The sequence below is a fragment of the Solea senegalensis genome, linkage group LG5 (genome assembly GCF_019176455.1).
Source record: "Solea senegalensis isolate Sse05_10M linkage group LG5, IFAPA_SoseM_1, whole genome shotgun sequence".
NCBI lineage: Eukaryota > Metazoa > Chordata > Actinopteri > Pleuronectiformes > Soleidae > Solea > Solea senegalensis.
The window spans coordinates 25,049,876-25,075,095 of NC_058025.1; the positions used below are offsets into that span (position 1 = coordinate 25,049,876).

The window sequence follows — 25,220 nt, forward strand, 5'->3', positions numbered from 1 at the left end:
TATCTATTTACAATCTACTGCATGTTCAAATAGCGTATTAACAATTTAAAATGAAGAAAACCCACTAAGTTTTACTAAGACTACACGCACACCAGATTTTGCGTGTTAAATTTGAAATTGAAACGGTATAAAACATAGTTAAAATGACGTTTGTTTGAGTTGCTAATTCGCCGGCTTCCTGCAGCAGCGCGAGGGAAATTACCGTAATAGACAGACGTCGGTTTTGACGCGCAACTTCTCAACTTTCAGAAACGATTGGATTTCTTTTGATCGCAAAAATCGGGTTAATTCACCCGAATACAATTGCAGATAGCGATAGTGCTGATTGTTTTTGGTGGGTTTTTTTGTGATCTGAATGCTGAGGCTGACGACTGCATGATCTGTGCTACTGAGACGATGGCTGGTGGCCAAACTCCTGGCAGCAAATGAAGCCAGCGTCTCAGAGGGCTGATAACAGATCTTTCCATGCTGCTGCTGCTGGTGGTGGTGGTGGTGGTGTGTGGACGCAGGCCCCCTGGGCGTGACGTGCCCCTCAGCAACCCCAGACATGTCAGCAGAGTTCACCTCCAATTCAGCGCAGAGCCGAGCAAACACAGGAACCACATCAAAGCAGCGGAGCCTGGTCACAGTGCCCCTGTGTACTGGTTTGTTATTCTCCTCCAAAGGTTAATTACAGTGGGCCTTCAAACGGTCGGCTGGCCATCTGCAAAGAATTTGAAAAGTTGAAGTCTTAAATTCCTGTCAGGCCAAATGAAAAAATAAACAGACCAATCAATCACTACATTGAATTACACACTCCTCCACTGTGGTTTTGTGGGAGGTAATGCTCAGTTAATGTCTTAATCATTAAATAGCTTTTGACCTAACGCCTTAATAATTTAGAGTGTGGTCCACGCGGGGAGGTTACGCGGGGACAGATCACGATACGTACAAACAAACACGGGCATAAATAACGTAGGATATGTGTGTGTGTGTGTGTGTGTGTGCTGCTGGAAAAGCTCTTTGTCATGATGAAATGCCTGTGTTATGAGTGTGCAGAGAACAGAGCAGCGGTTTGTATGGAGCAGAGGGGGTTATACAGGTTACAGGGCAGAGGGAGAAAAGGGGAAAAGGCTGAATGAAAGAATGAAAAAAACCAGAAAACACGAGGAAAAGGAGCATTTTTATGAGAACGCCTTCACACCTTCAGCCTCTCGTCCAGCTGCCAGAGCTCAGTGAGAGGCGGCCGTGCATATCAGGGTCTGCCGGGTTCACTGGCAGCTCTCATTAGTGCTATGAATAGTCAGCTATTTGTGTTTGTGCAACTAAATCATGTGCTCTTTATGACTGTTTACCATGGAGGGGGGTGGTGTCATTAAGACTCGTCTACGTTATTGGGTGTCACAAAATAAATGAGATCCTCTGCCAGCGCCGGGGTCACACAGTAGTTAAAACAAGCGTCTGTGTTCCCCTCTCCTCTGAGAAGTGGGACTTATCAAATCAGCACATTTAAAAAAAAAGGGGGGTTCGGTGTCGTTACACACTCACGAACAGGGGACTCCACGTTGAACAGGGGACATTTTTTATAGTCATGCTTTAAATCAAGCTAAAATCATGTCTAAGATGCGCTGGTGAATTTTCTTAATATTAAGCAAACTTGCAAGTGTGTAGGTGTTAAAGCCCATAAAGTGTGTGTGTGTGTACCTGGTATTCCTCATGTTGTGGGGACCTGAATCTGTTTACACAATCACATTAGGGGGACTTGTCTTACCTATGTGGACAGAAATCGTCCCCATAACGTAAATTACTACATTTTAAATTGAAGACATGTGTTTTGAAGTTAAAATGCGGTCAGGGTTATAGGTTAAGATTAGGGTCGGGATTAAGATTAGGCCAGTATTAATTATGGTTACGGTTAGAGTTAGTCTCCAGGAAAAATATGTGAGTCAATGCAATGTCCTGTGAAGTCATGGAAACATGGATCTTTCTGAGGACATTTTGTCTGGGCCCCACAACTTTAAAAGGCTTTTTCAGGGTTAAGACCTGGTTTTAGGATTAGGGTTAGAATTGGGTTTAGGTCAGGGTAAGGTTAAAGGTTAAGGTTAGGCACTTCGTTGTGATGGTTAAGGTTAGGGTAAGACGCTAGGGAATGCATTATGCCTATGGTGTGTCCTCACTAAGATATAAAAACAAATGTGTGTGTGTGTGAGGTGTCACAGTCTCACAAGGTTTTAATGCTTCCTGCTTGTTGTTTTATGTGTCTACAGTAAATGGAGCCACATGCTATCAGCAGACGTTTGCCCATGCAGAGGAAATATTTGGCCCTGAGAGTGCTGCGAGGCCCATAAAGCTCGACATATGACTCAGGGAATCGATAAATGAATCAATGGAAACGCAGGCATCACCTGTGCAGCCATTAAATCCCTCTTGCTCCCTATAAACCTCTTACTTTGCCTCAAGGGATTAACAAGCACGATTTATTTGGCGTATTTGCGTCAGAACAGCAACAACCGGACAACCTGGATGGCACAGGTGCCGTGCTCATGGTGCGAGGCAGCGTCTGCATCGGTGCTCACATGGCTGTGACTCAGGCAGAAAAACATTAGAGGTGCTCAGTCACAGCGACACACCCTCTCTGCCTGTGCCAGCATGTCTGCGTACACACACACGCACAATTAAATGTGTATTAGGGTGCACTAATCCAAACACTTGAAGATAACTTGCACTACATGCTGCCAAATGAAAATACAAGCCGGTCCAAAAATGAATATGGGCATATTCAAGAGTAGGTGTGTTTCTCCTTTAGTGCAGTGAAGTCGACAAGTTGCCTCACGATAAAAACTAATACGAGATACGTGACTGGCTGCAAACAATAACTTTAAAGGAGAAGTACAACATTTCAAGTTCCTCATTTTTTGCAAACATCTGCTTTTTTGACACAGGTTAGACGAGGAGATTCACACCACTTTCAGTTCATTAGCTTAGCCTCAGCCCGCCCCGACTTCATTTTATTTTAAAAACGTGGGAGACGACAGACACAGTGAACTTTGTAAAAAAAAAAAAAAAGTCCAATGTTTTAATCCTGAGAAAGCACGGACGATCCTATCAAGACACAGGACCACAGGGAGGAGACGCCACAGAAACTCGCGTGATTTAACGTGACTTCAGAATGTGTGACCAGCCATGGCAAAAAAAGCAGGAACAAGTCTCCCGAGGGTCATTTTGAGTTCTTTTTGAGTTGCAGATTCTGAAAGTGCGATTTCTAAGCTTTCCAACAATGTCTAACACATGAAAATCTGATTTTAGCCCCAATGGGTTACACCTTCTGGGATCCAAGAGACAGTATCATCACATTTACATAGTCCAAACCGCTCCTGGTCTAAGCTGTCAGTGACATCTGATATCGGTTAGCCCGCCGGACTGAAACTATTGTAGTAGTTTGAACAATGGTTATCAATAGCAGGTCTAGGGCATGGCTGACAATCAACTTGAAAAACGTACCTACATATGTTTCCCAGTCGCCTGTTCAATACTTACAATTTAAAATCAGGAATGCTCTGATGCGTTCGATGACGTTAAATCTGATAACCCCTCACACTACAGTCTGAAATCAGACCAGATCAGGACTGAAATCTGATCCTTTATCCTCCCATGTGTGACAGACTTTAGCTTAGCTTTGCACAGAGACTGAAAACATAAAATCAGTTGCACCTTCACTCATCAACACATCGGATCTTGTTGAAGCTGTGCAACAACTAACCATATGAGTTGAAATTGTTCACATAATAATCACGTTTTTATTTCGTACTGACCGTTTTATTTGCTATTGGGTGGACTCTAAGGTGAGACGGGATTAACGCCTCCTGCGCCCACACACTCCACCAGTCAGGTCTGATAGTTTTGCTTGACAGAGCCTGTTTCTGTTCATGAAGACCAAACAGAGCCAGCATAATAACATCAACAACAACAAAAATCGATTGTATTTTTTTTTTTCTTAAAGAATGAAATAATAAAGTTGAAGGAAATACTAGAAATCTGGCTCTGTGTGGTAAATAATCCAGAGGTCAGTCATTATGAACAGACTGATCTCTCTGCTGTCGCCCTTATCACTTATCACACCGTCAGCTCCCGTCAGATAAACTGTTCAACACACAGCCATCGCCTCACTCAGCGGTGCCCTGAGGACAAAAAGTTGGCAGTGAGCGAGTGTTACCTTTAAATATATCCTTCAGCAGCATCAGTAGTAAATCTTCATCATGGCCTCCTGGTGCTGAGCGAGCAAATCCAGCGAGAGTGTGTCTTTAAAAATCCCTCCACTCATCGTTTTTCTGTCAGAACGCAGCAGCGGCCTGAAACACAAAACACAAAAATCCACCTCAGTCAAGAAAATAGTGACAGATTAGTCGTTATGCCCTTTTATTTGCCTGTTTTACATCACACTATTACAGTTTTGTACATATTAAACAGATGATATTTGATGATATGATCAGTGAGGGTTGGATAAAACAACTCCCACACTTTATCAATGTGTCTGTGATGATTCTTTATACTGACCAAACGTCTAAAACTATGCCTTTAACGTGTAATGTAACTGGATAACGTTTGGCGACCTATTTTTTGGTCCTGTAGAACAGAAAATGGGTTCTGTTCAGCAAAACTATCAGACCTGACGGAGGGAGTTGTTTGTGTGTATACAGCAGCTGCGCAGGGTGACGTCATATTATGGTGTCAATATTTTCAAACAACACTTTTTAAGAAGTATAATGTCTTGACAATAACAGTAAATATCTCACGTTTGTCAGACTATAAATGTTCGATATATACAATTACTTTGTCGGATGTCGACGGGGAACGAGTTGGTAGCCAATCAGCAGGCAGCTTCCTAAGGCCCGCCCACAAACAAAAAACCACAACAATACAACATCGCGTCAGTCAGTCAGTCAGACGTGCAGCCCGGAGCGTGGCACTTTCACGCGTCTCCGCGTCGTGAATGAGAGGCAATATTTCACCGTCTGACGACGCGCTAAATGCGGTTTGTGATGACGCAGATTAGAGATAAAATAACGATAATGAGAGCGCCCACATGACAAAACAACCCAGACTCCCACTGCAGCCATAAATCACTTCAACTTTTTTTAGTCAAAGGTGAGAAATGAACACGCCGTGCCAAACGTGGAACAGTAAATTCACGAACAGAGTTCTCACAGCAGAGCAGCATTTAAAAAGTCATTTCTAAATCCACTGAACATAAAACTTGAGCCGTCAGTTGAACTCCGCCCCGTCCCATTTTCTCTGTGGTATTTGGGCTTTGTGAGGGATAAAAGCTGCCTGTGAAAGTGGATTGGGGGAAAATGGAGCAGTTGGCTCGCGACTCAGGGCAGCAAATAGGAACACATCGTTCCAAATCCCTCCTCTCCAACTTAAATAGGGCCCCCGGCTTAACGGCAGAGTTGCACTTGCCACAACATTCAAGGCTCTTTATAGCTTACATATGCGCAAACCTTTTTTTTTTTTTTTCTTCCTGACGCTAATGGTCACAGTCAATGTGAAAATATCACCGTTGCGAATGGAAATGACCCGTGAATGTGCAGTTTTCTCACTGTAGTGACCCCGGCGTTCCTTTTCCTGCAGAGGCTGAGGTGAGACGGCGGCTCCTGATGAACTGACCACAGGCCAGCGCAGGTCGACATGCTCCTGCGGGACAGAGGTGACGACCTGACCTCAGCTCAGCTGAACCAAGTGTCTCCTTTAATCCCTGCAGGATAATTCTGAGGAAACCACACTGCAGCAGTTTGTCTAGACAGGACACCAGAGGATCGTTTTTCAACCTGGTTCAATAATATCTCCAGAATATTTTAGGGCAGAAAAAAATAACACAATTGTATGAAAGCCCGTAAAGCATTCACTTGTCAGTGACTCACAGTGTCTTTTCTCTGTCTGTCTGGTAACACAAACAGATCAAATCAGAGATAACAAACAGGTGAGCTGCACTCACAGTCACAGTCAGGTTTATTACACGTACAAATAAATAATCACGTCCTCATATTCTCTGTGAAGTTACGTTAATGAAATAAATATATGCAAAGCGGTATTTTTACAGGCTGGTTCCAATACTGTCAAACTCAATACGTTTGAATACATATAAAGTTCAGTATTTACCAAAACAATGGGGACTGAATTCTGGATTTTTTTTTAAATCCCAGCTATGACCTCGTACCATCAAGGCTAAAATTGTATATTACAACTAATCAACCGTCAATAAATGTATAGTTTTCTCATATTCTCATATTTTACTTTTCCTAAATAACATGTGTACTTTTACTCCGATACATATCCCTTAACCATCTTCGTTACTACAAAATACAAGTTGACGAAATGCCCGTTTGCAGTCGCTAGTTGTTTTTAGCGGCACTAGCCGTTAGCCACTCAGCTGTTAGCCGCAGATTTTGGCTCCTAGTGGACTCACCAGTGGCTCATTGTTTACCGTGTCCGACACCGAGGCTCTGGTCTCCGGGTTTCTGTTGTACAGTCCGGACACCGGGTTTCAGCTATCGGCCACAGCAGCTGTTAGCTGAGTGGCCAACCGGTTGAGCTAGCGAGCTAGCTCGCGCAGATTAACCGCAGATTTCGTCTAAAAGTTGAATTAAAACGCAGTGTGTCGTCTAGAAGCTCCACACACTTCAAAAGCTCCACACCCTTAGCCGCCAGTGGAGCTTTTGGAGTGAACAATGAACAGAGGGTTGACATGTGCCCTTTTAGGGCTGATTGAAGACCAGGCACGCCACCATGTTCTGGACCATCTGTTGTGGTTTCACAGCACATGGAGCCTGTTGAGTTAGGTACAGTCGGGTTTTTCTTATATTGAATAGCTCGCTTTCATGCTGTGAGCTGATGGGATGATGAGGAGCAGGTGACTAATGAGGGCGTGGCCTGCAATCACAGTTGGGGAGTGGAACTAGAAGTGGAAACACCGGTGACGGTTAAAGGCAACCAAGACTAGTGTTGTAGTCAAGACCACCTAAACCGAGACCAAGTCGAGACCAAGACCACAGTGTATCGAGACCAAGACAAGACCAAGACTTTAAGGGGTCGAGACTGAGACAAGACCAAGATTTTTAGGGGTCGAGACCGAGACAAGACCAATAATTTTATTATAGAGTTGGCTGACATCTTCTCACGGCCTCTTGTCCTGTCACTCGCATGCACTTTTGTGGGGGGCGTGTGAAAGGGGGCGGGAGGGGTGACAGCCGTTAACGGCGACAAAAATCTCAAATGATAAATGAGTCAAGTTATTGATTGTACCCGAAGCAACACGATTTACGCAAAATCACAGTCATGATATTTACAAGTTAATCCAAAAATGAACAGGGAATTTATTGATATCCCCACAGTTGTGGTCACCTTTTGTTATTTATTACCTTTATCTTATCTGTCTTTGCTGATGGGACACTGTAAATTTCCCATCCAGAAAACCCACACACACACGGGGAGAACATGCAAACTCCATGCAGAAAGGCCCTTGTTTACGACCAGGTCTCTTTAATAATAAAATCTATAAAGTCAGCCGTGTTTTTCTTCGCCACATTTAGAAAATAATCCTGTCCACACATGTTGGACTCGCACGAAAACAAAAACATCTTCATCCAACAAGTGCGGTCGAGCGCGTGTCATGTCGTCAGGTCAGGCGGCGATATCGTCAATCCGTGTCAGAAAAAGGATACATACAAAAATAACATACTACATGTAAACATGCAATGACATAAAAGTGTTATTATGTTGTATGTGTGTGTGAGAGGGAGCAATTTCAACACGTCTGACAAGTTGTGGCAAGAGAGTTTGGTGTGGCACCGCAAATACTCTACACCCACTCTCTGTGTGGTTGTGTGTGCGTGTGCAGGTTGAGACACAGGCATCTAAACACATCCTATTTACACACACTTGCATTGAGCAACAGCTGAGGTTTGTGTGTGTGTGTGTGTGTGTGTGTGTAGAACACAATAATCTCTATCAGTGTCACTGATTCACTGATTCATTGAAAAGTATGGAATTTAATTTGAGTAATTTCCAGGTCTGGATAAGACTAGACTAAAATAGACTAAAATAAAATACATTAACATATATATATATATATATACAACAAAAACAGCATTCATGTATCTATGATGAACCAGAGATTGACACGCAGGCCTCTAATATGTCACGTGACCAGGAAGGAGGATTATTATTTGCATGCTACGGTCTTCAAACAACACTATCAGACCAGAGAGGGAGCGTTTGTGTGTATACAGTTGCAGTGCAGGTGTGGGGCGGGGCAGGAAATATGTAACCTTTGAACAACCATGTTTTTTTGAGAATAGAACCTCTTTGTGGGCGGGTCTTTATGTCTGTGAAGCAAATAGGAATAAGATGTTGTCCTTATCTTAATGTCAATAAAGTTGTGTTCTTTTTATTGTTGGGTGTGTGTTTTTTTTTGGGTGAGTTTCTACGCAGGACCAAGAGCGAAGCTCCCCCACACTCAAGTGTCTCATTCAGCGTCTCACACGGGACGCTCACCCAGTTGGAAACACATGTAAGGAGGCGACGCCGCATAAAGGAAACACATGGACAGCAGTTTGTCTCCCTGGAGACGAGCCAAGTCAGGATGTGGTTCGTCACCAGGTTACAGCAGAAGAGTCCTGCACGGAGAAAGACTCCACAGAGAGGGCGATTGTTCGCAGCAGATCTACCAAAAATCAATCCAGTGAGAAAAACGTGAATGAATTTAGACTGATTTAGTTTTAATGCAAAAGAATAAAGTTGATATTATATTCGAATCCCCTCTTATTTGGCTTTTTTGAGACACATATAAACAAACTGAAAACTAAACATAATTTTAAATCAACATTATATAATTCCAACGATGTTAGAGCTGTCAGCGTCTCTGTGTTCCCCCCGGTTTTGAAGTGGTGCAGGCCGACTTAATGAGCGCTCACCAATCACCAACGATTTAATCACATTTAAATCAGACTCTGATGTGAACCTCGCAAACCCTGGCTCTTCCTTACTGAGTCATAAATGTGTCATTTTTAGAGAAACACGGGCCCCCGTTTACAAAACTGGCCCGAGCCACAACTGGCAGGGGCCCAGGACGGCTCCTAGCACGAGTGCGAGGATCCGTGGCTTTCCGGTCATTTTTGAGGGGGTTCCTGTGCACAAAAACTCCTTCCTGAAACCTGGCATGGAGGTCAGGTCTGGCGAAAATGCGATACTGGCATAGGTACCAAACCTCTATAGCGCCCCCTAAGGTGCAAAGTGGATGGAGCAACTTGCGCCAAATTTCCCAAAACTTGGTGGGAAGATGTTATAGCCCAAGACAAACAAAAAAGTCGACTGGGTTCACGGCCTCAACTCAACAGGAAGTCGGCCATTTTGAATGTGGCGTCCACCATGGCGATTTAAACGCTTCGCAAACGAACAAACTCGTCCGAGCTTGTTTATACCAATGTAAAAAACGCGACATTTTATACTGGACAAGGTTTCGCGGATTCAAAAGGGAGTGGCCACGGCAACCATCGGAAGTTTGCCGAATTTGACCATTCGGCGCGAAACAGGAAGTGCCCCTATAACTTCGCCGTACATTGACCGATCGCCTCAAAACTTCACACGTGACACGAGAGAGCGACCCTGAACATGTCTACGGGAACTGCTGCACTCCCCCCTCAAAAAAGAAGTGGTACTAATAACTAGAAAAATAAAAAAATTGTACAAATAAAATAGGTAAAAATATACAGAAGTAAATAAAAATAGACAATAACAGCTGTAAAATGAATACATTTATCTGCTCCGCGTGTACCTGTCCTCATTCATAATTTTAATTTTCCCTGCAAACAATATCTTATCATAGGGTTATAATAACTGTGACGGCAAACCCAACAACACAAATGGTAGTAATTATAGATTAAGTAAGATCATTTGCTGAAGAAGGAAAACTGAACCAGATGGAGTCAAAAACTAGGGGGATTCATCACATTACCCAGTATCTTGCCTTAAAGTTGTTATAAAGTTTTCCAGTATCTCCCAAACTTATCTTGTTCAAGCCTGAGAGTGAATGTTAGCGTCTCCCTTGTAAAAATATCCTGAACCACGATGAACTTGAGCATATATATTCTCATTATTAAGGCTACAACGCTACAATATGAATAAGTGTTTGTTTTGTGTGAGTAAAATATCAGTTATTATCAGCGACTGTAAACACATCAAATCTCTGTGACAAGCTCTGAAAATAAAGGCTCATCGCCGCCACTTTAGCACGAGCGCACAAACATGAACTTAAGCTGACGCGCACACGCGCACACACACACACACACAGTGAAGCTGGGGGAATTCCTTCAATAACACTCAGGTCTGAGCAGACTTGTGTGGTCCACGTTTGTCATTACATCCCTGCAGGCAGGAGGGCAAACACAGAGCACCATGGGAAACACAACCTCCTCTGATGGCATGAGCAGCAGAGGTGCTGTCAATCTGGTGTCTCAGCCAGAGACACAACTGTGTCGTTCCATGGTGGAGGAGGAAGTCTCTGCTTGTTTGTTCTCTCTCCACAAACCCACAGGTTAATAAATATTGTGCGTCACCGCTGCCACGCCGACACCAGCTTGATTCGGTGGCTTCGGCTCCGTGCGCGGAGCCCCGGCGCTCGATCCTGCAGCCGCAGGCCTGAGCAAACACACTGAGCAAACAGGGCAGGGCTGTTTTTTAAAGACGCGAGAGTGGGACCCTGTTTGTGTTCAAGAGCACGGAGAACGGGGGCAAAGGTCAGCAACCGAGCGTAGAGATGAATGCATCTGAAGGGAGACGAATGAGACAAGAAACATAAACAGCTCTTATCTGTCCGTCCTCTCCCCTCGCCGTGACCTTTCTTCAGCTTTCTCAACTCTCTCACGTGTCTGTGTTTACTCCCCCGCTGAGCCTGACTCCCTCTCTCTCTCTCTCTCTGTGTGTGTGTTGGTGAATCTGTAACAGAAAATCGACACACTGACTCAAAGCACAGATTGTATTTCTGTTGTCACCGAGTCGATGTTTTTCCCCATGAAACCTTTCAACAGATCCATAGACGTCAGGTGCTGATAAAGATCCGTCTGCATCGCTGGGCAGATTACACATTAAACGACAGCCATGCCGGTGTTTACCGACCGACTGCTCACACAATGCTGTGAGGAAGTGAAAATGTCAGGGGGGAAGCAGGTGAATCACTGATTACAGCTGAGAGTGGATGCGCTGCTGGCATGCGACGCCAACAGCTGTGAGGCCTCGGGGGAAATCTCGGAGAGGAGGTCACAGAGTGTGCAGGATCCACCGCACCGAGCAACACACACACACACACACACACACAGGCTGATCAGTGATTTGTATCTGCTAACCACATCTTTGTTCCCTCAAGATGCTCGGGCTTATTTATACACAACAATGCAGCCCATAAAAATGCCTGCGAGAAAATGTAAACCAGGTTAAAGTGGGAACACGTTCTGCTTAACGCTCAACGTGTTTCCAATAAGCACGCTGTAAAGTTTTATATTGTTTTTCATCTACAACAGTTTCAATAAAAACGAGCTTGAAATACTGATTTTATTTTTTTTGTAAATCATAAAAGCAATCTCGTTTCCAAAATCCATCCTTTACGAAAGAGTATTGTTTTTTTGGTAATTTTTTTTTATTATTATAATTTTTTTGACTGACTTGTGCCCGATTATTATTATTATTTTTTTTGCCTGTTTTTCCCCTTGTGCTGGATTTTTTCTTTTTTTGGCTGGCCCTAATAATCCTAATATTACTTAGTAATCCTTTCCTTTCTGAGTTTTTCTGCCAAAATTTGGAGGAAATGCTAAAAGCTATTTTATGAAATTAGAATTGTTAAGAAGCAAATAAAATGTCGACTTAATCATTCAAAAATGTTGTATTTTATTGTTTGAAAGTACACTTGTTCTTTGCGTGTTTTTTTGTTTGTGGGTGGGCCTTAGGAAGCTGCCTGCTGATTGGCTACTATAATAATCGTAAGTGTCTAAATTATTAGAAACGTTAGATACTTACGGTTATTTTTGTCAGATGATGTAGACGGGGTGAAAACTTGGGGAACGAGTTCCAGACGGACAGCGACTCCAATCCTGTGACGACTTCCTGTCGCTCCAAGACTCAGTAGCCAATCAGCAGGCAGCTTCCTAAGGCCCCGCAAAGAACAAAGCAGGGAGCGCAAACAAACGAGTGCATTTTCAAACAATAAAATACAATATTTTTGAATGATTAAATCAACCATTTAATATCTATGTCTGCAGCAAAAGATCAGAAAGAAAGGAACGGAGGAGAAGACGCTCGGTGGTGAGGACCGTCTTCTTTATCCTGGCACAGTCTCCGCACATTAAAACCAGATGTAGCAGGGCCCCAGTCAAGTGAGGTGCATTATGGATTGAACTCTGAGGTCTGGCTGGCATATTTGGATCCTCCAGACTCGTCCGTCATCAATCAAAACATGCTCATCATGGCTTCTCAAGCAGGCCAAAGGGACCAGGGCAGATGTGTGTGTGTGTGTGTGTGTGTGAGACCCTGTGAGTACACGGAACAAGTGGCCACTGTTTATTTGTGTCGTGTGAAAAGCAAAGTGGAGAATAGTCACCTATCTGCAAGACGGCGAAGATCCACGGCTGGGGCTGTGAAGCGGAGCGCTGTGTGTGTGGAAACCACAGTGACGTCCCGATCAGCTTAAAACGGCCTCGCTGCCAAGACCGGCCTCTCTGTGGTTTGTTTACACGGAGAGTTATTCCAGATTATTCCAGACAGCACGTGCACACGGCGACACACTGTGCAACAGCAGCGCATGATGTGCACCACATACTGCAAAAAACACATTTCTCTCTCCCTGTGTGTCTGTCTGTCTGTCTGTCCTCCTACGACTCACACACACATGCACCCATTTCTGACTTCCATTCATTTTATACCTAGTACCTTAGTTCAGGGGGTCACACACGACGCAGTTTGATCTCTCATGTGGGCCGGACCAGTAAAATAATAGCATAATAACCCATAAATAACAAGATCACCAAATATTTCCCTTTGTTTTCCCTTAAGTTTTCCGTTTACACAACATACAGATCACAGTGGATCTACAGGTATATGAAACTGACCAATATAGTATTTCACATTACGATTGCATCGTAATCGTAATGTGACGGGCCGGATTGGACGCTCAGGTGGGCCGTATGTTTGACACCCCTGAACTAGAGCCTCAGGAATGAGGTTGTGCCTCATTAGGACCAGGTTTTCCCTCCGCATGAGCTCGGCGGGCACTGAAAAAGTCAGCGTTTACACGAGAGCGAGGTAACAAAAACAAGTACACGCACACACAAAGCTTTATACTGAACCTTAACCATAACCAGTGACCGCCTCCAACCTCCAACCTAAAATTTGACCCCTAAACTTAAACTAAGGTTCCTCAGAAAGGAGGCTGCGACGACGGGTTTGTGTGTGTTGCAGGATGTGAGTGATTGCCCTGTGAGGGAGAAGGATGATTGAGCAGTAAAAAAAAAAAAATGAATCATCAGCAGACAGTTTGGCCGTCCTCTCCACCTCTGCGTCTGCCTCGGAGCCTCCCGGGACCTCAGGAGTCCTGATTGCACAACTCTTCAATCACCTCCTACATAACGCGGGGGAGGGGGCGGGGCGACTGTGGTCAGGGCCAAATGGTAAAGGTGTGCGTTCCATAATATCCATAATGTCCCAGACCTCGCATCTGTAGAAGAAAAAGGTCAGTGACTTCCTCTACGGTGTCAGAGTGAGTGAGTGAAGGATAACACAGGTATGCAGACTGTCGTCCGCACGATGAATGCTCACAGTTTTGCAAAGAATAATCCGTCTTTCTGAACGTGACGGGTGAGACCACATGGAGAAAACATTCAGACGTTGTTTGTCAGTCTCTTTCATATATATATATATATATATACATATATATATGTATATATATATATATAATGTGTCATGAAAAGTGTCTGTAATTCTTTTCCCTACAATTCCCAGGCAGGTTTTTTTTGTTCTGGAGAACGCGACGTAACGAAGTGCCAATTATGGAGGGAAATAATGAGGGAACCTGCTGTGTAAAGACTGTGTAGGTTACATTAGCAGTTGAATCCATTCAAGTGTGTGTGTCTCAACTCCCTCCATAATTAGTACCAATAAAAAAAATGGTTCGCCTCGGCACGGCACGGTTAAGTTGTGTTTCCACTAGCATAGTACCTGGTACTTCTTTTAGTGCCCGCTCTGGCGAGGTTCCAAGCGAGCTGAGGCGACACTATGCGTCGACAAGAATCAAGCCGAACTGTAGATCAGTTAAAAAGACTTAACAATCCTAAAAACGTGGGTTCATCTCCAAAACAATTACCAGGGAAATGTCTAAAATCTCAGTATTTAACAGAGGAGTCTGGTGTGTGCTGAACTGAACTGATTCTAATGATTCAGTTACACTGAGTCGGTGCTATTTGGTAGTGGAAAACCAACCTAAACCGTGCCGCGTCCAGGCGAGCTGGGACCATAGGTGGAAAAGAGTCAAACGGCAAAGTTTCCAAAGTTTCCATTTTGTGTAAAACGTCAGTTTTGGAGATTGTAATCGTCACATGATTGCACCCACCCACACTAACACACTCTTCATCTGTGTCCCAGTAACTCAACTACACCAGACCTCCACACTAATCCGCTGAATGACTCACAAAAACACACCTGACGCAGGAGAACACGGGTAAAAAAAAACTGCGGCTTTCAAACAATAACAAAGTGTTCAGGATTAGAGCTGCACAAGCATTAAGTTCATCCTCCAAACAACACAGGCCGACACAGACTTATCTAAGTTTTCATGAGAACTTGAAGTGGGGGAAAAAGAAGCACATTTTGCATGATTTTCCTGGTGGCAATCACCATGGAGAGCTGCTGGACCATCAAAGATATAATCAACCACTCAGGACACACAGTCCGCTCTTGTGCTGCTCCGCGCTCGCTCTTATTTATGCTCCGATTTCCCTTTTGGCAGCAGCTGCCGTCGGTGAGAGGAACTGTATGAGTGCAGACGCTGTGCAGAGGGAGAGCCGTCAACAGCGGCTTAATTCTTCCTCCTCGGCCTCCTCTGATGAATGCTGTCTGCTCGATTGTTCACTCACTTCTGCTTTGTCTGCTCTGTGTGTGTATACACTCTCAATTAGACACTGGTGGATGCTCAGGGTTCCCACCCGTCTCCACCCAGTCCTGAAATACACTCACACACAGTCTCATGAAAAACACTACACTCCTCTATGAGTTCTCTCTCTCTCTCTCTGTGGCTCAATACTTTCTCAACCAAAACAAACTGTTCCACTGAGGGCAGTGAGTGACTGATGATCGCTTCAGCTCAACAGAGACTCACATCAGGGGACGTTCTCACCTTCACACTGAGCACGACAACACGTCTGGATACCCCATCACGTTTCAGGTCAGTAGACCTAGTAACAGTATTTAGATGATGTTCTGAAAATGGAGCACTACAATGGGATCAGACTGAAGGAGTGTTTGTTTGTATACAGCAGCGGTGCAGGGGCGGGAGGGGTCACGAAGACTCTTCTGATGAATGGCTGCGTTTTTGTCCTCGTTGCATGTCCTCCATTGTCGTCTCTTGTGTCTTTGTTGGTCGCCCTCGCCACCGGTACAACGTCACAAGTCCTGTTCTCAGTGGAAACACAAGCCTGACTGTACCAAACCAAACGTTTACCATCATGGAAACACGGCTATAGTCATGTGTAGGTTTAATCGGCAGTGTGAACTCATTTGACATTAATTTAAGCCTAAAAGACCCTTCTTTATATGAAAAGTTACACACTACAGCTGCGACTAATATGAATCCATATGCAGATGATACAGCTGTTTGTATCTGTGAAGATGTTCCACATCAGGGGTGCGATCTACCTCAAACATAGCGTGGGAAGCCCATCATCCATCCTCACGCGCGACCTCCCCCACTCCTCCTGGATGCAGTTTAGTGTCATACCCAGGACCCTACAATACACAAACAACATTTCACCTCACTCAAAACTAACCTGCTCGGCATTCTGGGAATCTGCTCTGCAAACACGGAAAACTGAACCAAACTTTGGTGTTAGTTTGGGGAAAAAAAAGAGTACTTTTCTGTCTTAGAGAGCTGTGTTATGATTGTATTCTGCAAAACTGCACATTCAACATTCTATTTTTAACTAATTGTTCTATTTTTTTACTAAGTGTTAATATCATCTTATATTGTCATTTTCTTTTTTGGTAATGCATTATTTATTATCTTTATCTTTACTGTCTTGCTGCTGTAATAATGTAAATTTCCCCACTGCGGGACAAATAAACGACTATCTATCATCTATCACCATTACACAGTGTCTCTTCACTCGTTAGCATTTAGCTTTTGTATTACTAGCATAGGGTTAGCGTTTTTGAAAAATGGTACTTTCCAACCTCAGTTTCCCCTGAGTTGTTTTCTTTGTTTCGTGCCCACCAGTGACACTTGGTCCTGTTAGCGTAACTGTTAGCAAAGATGGCGGACACTGTTTACACTCTGAGCTCCCGTCCCCCTGTGAGTGGGTCTAAAAAGAGCGGAATTAGCGTTTTGTGAATTAGGCTTGGGTACTTTCCAACCTCAGTTTCCCCTGAGTCAAGTAATATCTATATATATATTATTGTTACGTAAACTGCTACGCTAATTCCGCACTTTTTAGACCCGCTCGTAGGGGGGACGGGACCTCATTCCCCAGAATGTAAACAGTGTCCGCCATCTTTGCTAACAGTTATGCTAACAGCCCCGGACAGGAAGGACGGGAAGTGTCACTGGTGGGCACGCAACAAAGAAAAGAATGAAGATATTTCTTAACTATTATACTAATACAAAGCTAAATGCTAAACTCACACTGAAAATACTCAAAAACAAATCTCCTGCGAAGCAAACTCAGCGCTAAAATAAACCATATTATTAGTAATATAAAGCTAAATGCAAATGGGTGAAGTATTCCTTAAACTCTTAAATATTTATTGCACTAATAACCTTTGATTCATTTTAATTCGGACCTAGTAAAATATCATATAACCATGAACACATGCAATAACTCCATGTGCGTATAAGTAGCTTTGAGAGCTTTACTGCATCACAACTGCAACTCATTACTCTACTAATAATGTAATAAAGTACAAATTACGTTCAAAAAGAGAAGGAACTCACTCGATATTAAAGTGATTGAAATGAGGATCTGAGAGGGACGAGGATTAAGGACCTGAGTGTGTGCGCAGAGCCGTGGATCATAAACACCCACAGAAGAAGAGAGGAGGACGTGTTCTCCCCTGTCGGCTGAACATGGAAGTGATCCAGATCATGGGGGCTGGACTGGGTCCAGGTGCAAAGAAAAAAAAACAAAAAACCCTGGAAGGACCATTAAGAGTCAGCTCTCTCTCACTCACTCACACACACACACACACACAGAGCAGCAGACGCTCTCATCCAGATCCAGACCAGTGCCAGAACCAGACGCATGGTCGCCTCTTTCTTCTTTTGTTTTTGCGTGATTTCGTTCGTATTTGCACACTGGGACTCGTTTGTGTCACGTGACGAACCGTTTGTGTATTTTCCACACCTTCTGAGGAATAACTGTGGGAATTAAAGGTGCATGCGGGTTTTTCCTCCTCGACGCACAGGTACAGTAACGTTAGAGGAGAGAAAATAACCGCCTGTGTGTGTGTGGGGGGGGGACACTAACAGTCGGTTTATGGTCTGTTCGCTTTCTTCTCTGCTTGCAGAAGTCCGGCTGAAACACTTTGAACCCGGGATTGTTTGTTCGGATTAAATCACAGAAGTAAAGACTCGGTCAGGGAGACTCCGTCTGGACTGCTTTTTTTTTTTTTGAATTGTCCCAGAAATGGTGGGGCACCTTCACCTACAAGCGATGGATGATAGTCTCAAAGGAAAGAACCGGGAAGGGCTGCTCGACAGCCCGGACTCCGGATTGCCCCCGAGTCCCAGTCCGCCCTTCTGCTCCCTGTCCCCGGGTCTGATCGAGTCGCGCTCCAGCAGCTGCGCGACGCCCGTGGAAAGTCACCATGGATTTTATAAGAAGGAAAGCAAGGAGGGCAAACTGGTAAGAAGCGGAACACTGTGGTTGTTTTGACTTTGTAAAAATGGTGATTTGTCCTGCAAGTGTAGAGAGAATGTCCAAATCATCACAATGTGTTTGTCCAAAAACACATTTCAATGTAGTCTCTGCACATCTGGAAGCTGTCTCTCTGTCTCTGTCTCTGTGAATTCCTCAGCAGAGCAGACTGTTGCTGTTGCTGCTGCTGCTGCTGCTGCTGCTGCATGATGATGCCACCACTGGCCTCATCTACAGTCCAGTAAAACGCTGGGTTTCCACGCCGGTGCATCAGCTGGGCTCTGACATGGTGTCACCAGGGTCAGGGACTTGATCAGGCCCAGCTGTGTTGTCCAAACTGGGGTCCAGGGACTCCCAGGGGGGCCTCGGCAGGAAAGTAGAGGGGTTCAACCTGACAGAGAGCTTTAAAAGTAGCCGAGTAAAGGTGTGTGGATTCAGGCTGTTTTATTACAGACACATCTGCAGTGTATATATATATGCGTGTGTGTGTGTGTGTGGTACAAATTTTGGTTCCCATTTACTTTTTGGTTGTGGGAACGTTCCCTGAAGGTTCCCCCCCTCACCAGGTTCTCCTGTGGTTGACACGGAAACTTCTCCTTACGTCGCTTGGTTGTCCATTTTGGTTCCCAGGGCGTTACTTTGTCACAACTTCCGTACAACCTTGAGAGAACGTTCTCTTTTGGTTCTCAGAGGTGCTCGCGAGAACTAGAGAAAGTGAGGACTGACTTCTGTCAGCCGTGTGAAAGAGTTGCGTTTCCGGTCCTTGTTTGAAGGTGCGGTGTGTAAGAATTAGTGCCATCTACTGGTGAGACGGCAGATTGCGTCAGGGAACTTTGTTGACGTCGTAAGATTTGGGTTTGTTTCCAAAATGATCTAAGATGCGTATAAAAGTCATAACCTTTCCATACTCGTGGAATATAATACAAAATCCAGAAGCTGAAAAGTCTCAGCTGCCGAGTATCAGAAAGGAGACCTTTAAATTTATTCATGCGTCCCAAAATGAACGATTGCTGAAAGCTAAAAATACACCAGCAGCATCTGGAAGTCTGTGTTTTTCATGATTTATTCATGTTACGCTCACTGTCTGTCTGTCTGTCTGTCTGTGGAGTAAAAAACAGACCCTTTTCATTTGAGTTCCGTTCATTTTTCACTGTTATCCACTCGCTCTGATCTCGGTGGTTCAACTTAAACGTTCTATACAAATCATGCACTTCTCATTATAGAGGACGTGTCCAGACATTCGGACAACAAAAAAAAGAACAAATCAATTCAAACGGAAACTAAGATCGAAGATTGTTTTGACATATTTTTTTGGGGGGACGTTTGAAAACACCCTCGCTGTGACGTGACAGGAGCGACCTGATTCCCGGTCACTCCCACTTTCAGAAGACGTGAGAACGTGTCTGTGCAGGTCAGGGTGGCTTTAAAGTGTCTGAAGTTGCACGACATCAGTTTGCTGCTTGAAAGGAGAGAGAGAGAGAGAGAGAGAGAGAGAGAGAGATCTTTAATCCTGTGGAGGTTGAGATTAGTAGCTGTCCTCTGCTCTGTGGTTTTTCCCTTTAAAGTTCAGCTCCAGCTCCTCCTGCTCCTTGTATTTCTAATCCTGTCTCTGTGTGAAGAGGAAAAAAAATGTACATCATCAAGAAAAAAAGGATGAGAGTCGGGGGGAGGCAACTCAGTGTGTGTGCTCACTTTGTTCTCTGTCTATTTTGGTGTTGTTTTTGTGTAAGAACAATCCTCAGGTGCTATTTTGAGGCGCAGCAGGCTCGTTAGAGCGGCTGCGAGCGTGTGACGAGTGAAGTGCGGATAAACACTCGCGTGGGGGTTTAGCTCCACGCGAGCGTTGGATAATTGATCATATTTGAGTATATTTGCGTCTCACAGCGTTCGGAGCTGGTTAAGGTTATGTCCACACGTCCAGTTCAAGGAGGTGTCTCAACTGTCAGTGGATTAAGCAGAGGAGGACAGACAGGAGACGGATCTCATTACTTTTTCTAAATCTGCCTCGCTGTGTGACACTGATGCTCGCACGCTAAACTAGAGGCTGTAAAATCACAGAGTCTTTCATGTACATTTGTTCTCAGGAACTTATAATAAATGCTGACATTTTAGTTCATTTACAGTAGCAGATACGTCATTATTATTATTATTTTTGACATTTTCTTTGTTGAAAATCACATTTTTCCACAATAAAATCAGTATCTTTATGCGACACGGTGATTTTTCCTGCTAGAAGCAGAATCATTCCAGAACCAGAGTGTTTTTGTTGTTGTTGTTCGTTTTACAGCTCTGTAAAACAAAAAAAAAGGTGGGCGAAGGAGGAAATGTCCATTATTTTGATTCAAAATTGAACAAAAATGCAGAGCACAGACAGAGAATGAATGCATTTTTTGTATCACTGGTAACTATTAAGCTATTATATGTCATTAAATGGAGGGAGGAAAAAAAGAAAAAATAGGAAAACATCCTTCATTGTAAACCCCAGGATGTTAAATGGCTTAAAGGGAGTAGATGGCGCAAGAGGTCAAGGGTCAACATACCTCAACAGACCTTAACATCTTATTTAACCCTAATCTGAAGTTCATGTTCATAATCCATTAATCTGTCAAGTATTTTCATCGTTTGGTCCATAAGATGTCAGAAAACTGGAAACGAGGATGTTCTGAGAGTCTCGTTTTTTGTCCACAAACCAAAATGATTTCTTTGTTTTTTCCTCGGAGCAAAGAAACAAAGAAAATATAATTTAATTTGGAAATGATACAAACATGTTTGTCTTTATCAAATCTCTGCTGGTGTACGATCGACAAAAGTGCTTTATAAATAAAGAGTCATTCTTATGGGCAACAATAAGCCGGGACTTCATGTGATCACAATAAAAAGGTTTTCCATGAGTCAATGTCAGGGATTATCACGATAAAATGTAGTTTTAAATACACAAACAAAGATACTCTGACCCTGTTTTTACTGCACTGTCTTTAAAGAGTTACCTTATCGTGATAATTAGACATTTGAAGAGTCTATTTTTTGTGTTTGGTCATTGCAAGTTTGATCATTCTGTGACCAACTGAGATGAAATCCTTTAAAATCACAGCTCACAGCAGCCAAGAAGAAACTTCGATTCTTTCTGTAGTAAAAAAGCCTGCGTGAGACTCTGCGAGCTGCACTATCATCACTCCCATCCTTATTTATCCCCAATGACAGCTGCTCGCGCCGCAGACTTCTCTGCGAGTGAATTTCCCTCGTTTCATTAACTACCGTAGACCCCAACACATGCAGGCCTATTTTCAGTGTGTGTGTGTGTGTGTGTGTGTGTGTGTATCACACGTCTGCAGCCAGCGTCTGGACTGCAGTGAATGCTTTGTGAGAAGGAGCCTCACCACCAACACTTCATCTGTGTAATTATCAGAAGTGAAATGGAAGTGTTGCTCCGGCTGCTGCGTCTAATTGTTTTTGTAGTAGCAGTCGTGCAGGAGCAGCGAGGAAGAGGAGGAGGAGGTGGAGGAGGAGTGTGGTTTTAATTTGGGTTGCTCCCCCTCCCTCACACACTCCACCATGCTGGGATTTTTTTTTACTGGAATTCCTTGAATGGACACGTTGGCAGGCTGATGACAAACAGCTCAGCAGTTGGTGGATGTTTCAGTGTGCGGTTGTGACTCTTTGTGTGTGTGTGTGTGTGCTTTCTACACAGCTGCCCTACCTGCTGCTCAACTCCACGGGGACGGACCCCAAGACCCGCATGCTCCCCGTGTTCTTCGGAGAAAGCATCGAGGTCAACCCCAAACCAGAGCAGGAGATCAAGTAAGGGGACTCGCTGAGTTTGACTTTTCAACGCTGCCATCTAGTGACCACTTTGAGATGATTTACCCGCTCTCATACACACAGAATGGAACTGAGCTTGTGTAGCAACAAGAAGCACAGTCTCAGTCGGAAGTTCTAGTTGTTAGTTCAACTAGAAACACAAACATCACTCACTCTGCTGAGTGCTGCATCTGGATTTGAAGAACATAACTCCATGCTGACGGGCTCAAACCCTGGCCTTCTTGCTGTAAAGGCAAGAGTGCTAACCACTACACCAACCGTGCGGCCTGAGTTTTACTATCAAGATACTACCGCTGTCAAAATAGTTGTGTTTTGAAGCCAAAACACACGTCAAACACGCTTCGTAGTCAGTGTTTCCTGTTTTAGTGGAAGGAGCTCATTTTGAGAAGAGAGAAGATTTGTTTTGGAGTATTTTCAGCGTGAATACTTCACCAATTAGCATTTAGCTTTGTATTACTAGAAGAGGGCTAGTATTTTTTGAGGAATTGTGCTTCCCAACCTCAGTTTCCCCTGAGTTGATGGAATATCTTCATTCTTTTCTTTGCTACGTGCCCACCAGTGACACTTGGTCCCGTTAGCGTAGCTGTTAGCAAAGATGGCGGAATGGGGTCCCGTCCCCCTACGAGTGGGTCTAAAAAGTGTGGAATTAGCGTTGCAGTTTTAAGGCTGTGGGCACGTGACAAAGAAAAGAATAAAGATATGTAATATACTAATACAAAGCTAAATGCTAATCAGTGACGTATTCCTTTAAGAAAGTGTGAAAGAAAACGTGTTCACCTCTTTTTTTTCTCTCCCAGGTGCAACTCTGAGGTCAAGTATGACTCCGACAAGCATTACCGGGACCGGGTCTACTGCGCCCCAGTTCCCACGGCGACCTCCTTCAGCGAGACAGTGGTGGCGGTGCAGAACTGCACCTGGAGGAGCTACAAGTCCCAGGTGTACCTGGAGCCGCGGCAGAGGCCCGTCAGCTACCAGAGCACCACCATCATCTACCCCAAACACGCCAAGAACACTTACCGCACCACGCTCAACTACAATGCCGCCGGCTCCCGCCGCTGGTTCGTCTCCACTGTGCAGCTGGAGTCGAGCGAGGACTCTAGTCCCTGTATCATCTACACGGAGGATCTGTAGACACGCAGGAGGATCATCGCGCGTGCTCTTTGGAGGACGTGTTGAAAGGCTGTAAAAAAAACAAAAAAAAACAAACAAACAACAAAAACACAAACCCTGCGTGTTTATCTTTACTAGCCGTGGAGGAAACGTTGGGAACCCGAGTGTATTTAGACTTTTCTACTGATGCGGTCTTTAGAGCGGGACTCGGTCCTGTGGCAGTGTCACGCCGCACTTGAATGGTTCATGTCTTATTTAATGCAAGAGCTGACAAATTGGTGGCCGTCGCTGTTCTGCCGGTTGCACCTCGGTGAAGGTGACGGCCAAGAGCGCAGACGACGGCGCCCCCCCCGTCGCACCAATGCAAAGCTTGCTAATATGGCTTTATTGCACTTGTTTTCTTTGTGTCGCAGTCGGCTCTGTGGACTCGCGGTCGCGGGGGGAGACACTTTCGGTGAAAAGAATTGGACCAAAGACGACGTTCATCCCCCGACATGAATTACACTCTCAACAACAGCTCGTTTAGCTTGATCAAAAACGGTGGTTTGTATCGAGTTCATACCGAAGTCTATTTTAAAAGTATCTCAGTTATGAAATCTGGTTAAAATAATGTGAAATGCTCCATGGTGTTTTGGTTTAGGACAAACTTTGATTTGAACATGCTAATGTTGTCGTTCTTAGGATTCATGAAGAGAGTGACGCTTAAAAACTCAGCGTAGGACCACATCGCCCGTAATTACGCAGAGACGCTCGCACGGCGACGTCTCCAGCCCAAAATAAAGCACGCCTCTCGATGGCACCAGCCGGTTTGGTTTTGGTTCAACTTCATCGCGCTGCACCACTCAAACCCTAAAACGTAACGACTAATCTTTGTAAATGTCTTGTTTATGAGTGCATATGTAGAGTAGTGTTACAATCCACGCAGTGTCACATGATAGCATCACATTTCCTATAAAGCATGTTGTTATTTATACTCAGAGTCACTTACAGTTTAAGTGCTGCTGGTGCAGCCGATGGTGTCAAAGGTCGTTTTTGGACGGATCCAAAAAAAGCATAAAAACAAACTATGAAACTACAATTTCCCTGTTTTTCGCCGAGCGTCTGTACAGTTCACCGAAACATTTGCAAATATTGAGACTTCAGAATTTTTTTACCTCAAAATTTCTTCCTAGGCGTCACTTTTATTTTGTTGGAGAAAATTCTTTTTTGTATATTCCCTACTTCTCAGTTGAGGTTGTGAATTTGTTTGATTTTTTTGGGGGGATTCTTTTGTGAGACGCTCGCCGGGGGTTTTGTGTGGAGGAGGACGAACGAGAAGCTGGTGGAGCCGCTGGGCTTTAACGAGGGGAACAGGAAGTAGAGTCACGGGGGAAAAGTCACATCGGCTCTTTCAGAATAAAACCGAGGAAACGTTGTGTCTTGACTTTTAAAGTTCCATGGTGAGACAGGTGCAGAGTTGAGTTATGTGTCAGTGATGGTGTGTGAGGATGAGGTGGTGAGTTGTGGTGGGGGGGGGTTTTTTGTGTGTGAGATACTTTTTTTTGTGTTTCCTAACACTTGATTTTGTTACTGTAAAATATTTCTTCCTGTTGTATATTATGTGGCATCGAGGCACTTCATAATTCTCTTTATATTTTTGTACGTCAATAATTGCTCCTGTTCTGATCGAGGAAAAATAATTTAAAAAAAAGATTGTATATCATAAATGAATAAAACATTCGCAAACCCCACCCCCCAGCTCCACTTCCTGTGTTTTCCTCTCCTCGCCACAGATTCCATGGTGTCTTCATTAATGTGGTGCAGCGTCCTTAAGAAAACAGACAAAAATAGAATCGTTTTACAGTCACATAGAGCAGTTGTCACCGTCTGTAAGAACATATAATTTGCAATATATGGAGAATTGTTCAAATGATTTTTACAGTCTTTGTCCAGACCACAGCTTATTTTTGGATTTTCACATAATTCAGTGTCATTCAAAATACACGTGTTTTTAAATATTACACAGGTTATGAACACTATAAAATAATTTTTATTAATATCAATTGGTGTTGTATTATATATCGTAGGAAGGTTTGATGAAGAGGTATAACTCATGTTTTCAGCTCAGAACAGAACAGGAGAATACCTTGTTGTAAAGGTGACTCATCA

General features: G+C 44.0%; 1 protein-coding gene and 1 long non-coding RNA gene across 7 annotated transcripts; one reads left to right on the forward strand and one right to left on the reverse strand.

Annotated features, from left to right (window-relative positions):
- Positions 1-163: 163 nt before the first annotated feature.
- LOC122769554 lies at positions 164-17,354 on the reverse strand. Of its 3 annotated transcripts, XR_006360446.1 has the most exons (6): positions 17,222-17,354; positions 15,931-16,020; positions 12,626-12,743; positions 12,046-12,173; positions 4,193-4,328; positions 164-703 (listed from the first exon to the last, which is right to left on the reverse strand). It is a non-coding gene; the product is annotated as an uncharacterized LOC122769554 (long non-coding RNA). The 3 variants fall into 3 exon arrangements; XR_006360445.1 differs by lacking the exons at positions 15,931-16,020; positions 17,222-17,354 and adding an exon at positions 13,576-13,908; XR_006360444.1 differs by lacking the exons at positions 15,931-16,020; positions 17,222-17,354 and having other exon boundaries at positions 12,626-12,877.
- rflna (refilin A) lies at positions 15,337-24,748 on the forward strand. 4 transcript variants are annotated; one of them, XM_044026163.1, is made up of 4 exons: positions 15,337-15,460; positions 17,794-18,131; positions 21,832-21,941; positions 22,760-24,748. In XM_044026163.1, the coding sequence occupies exons 2-4, from the start codon at positions 17,913-17,915 to the stop codon at positions 23,091-23,093; spliced, it is 663 nt and encodes a 220-aa protein (XP_043882098.1). In that variant the 5' UTR covers positions 15,337-15,460; positions 17,794-17,912; the 3' UTR covers positions 23,094-24,748. The 4 variants fall into 4 exon arrangements, with proteins under 4 accessions (XP_043882098.1, XP_043882097.1, XP_043882096.1 ...); XM_044026162.1 differs by lacking the exon at positions 15,337-15,460 and adding an exon at positions 17,464-17,691; XM_044026161.1 differs by lacking the exon at positions 15,337-15,460 and having other exon boundaries at positions 17,464-18,131.
- The last annotated feature ends 472 nt before the right edge of the window (positions 24,749-25,220 follow it).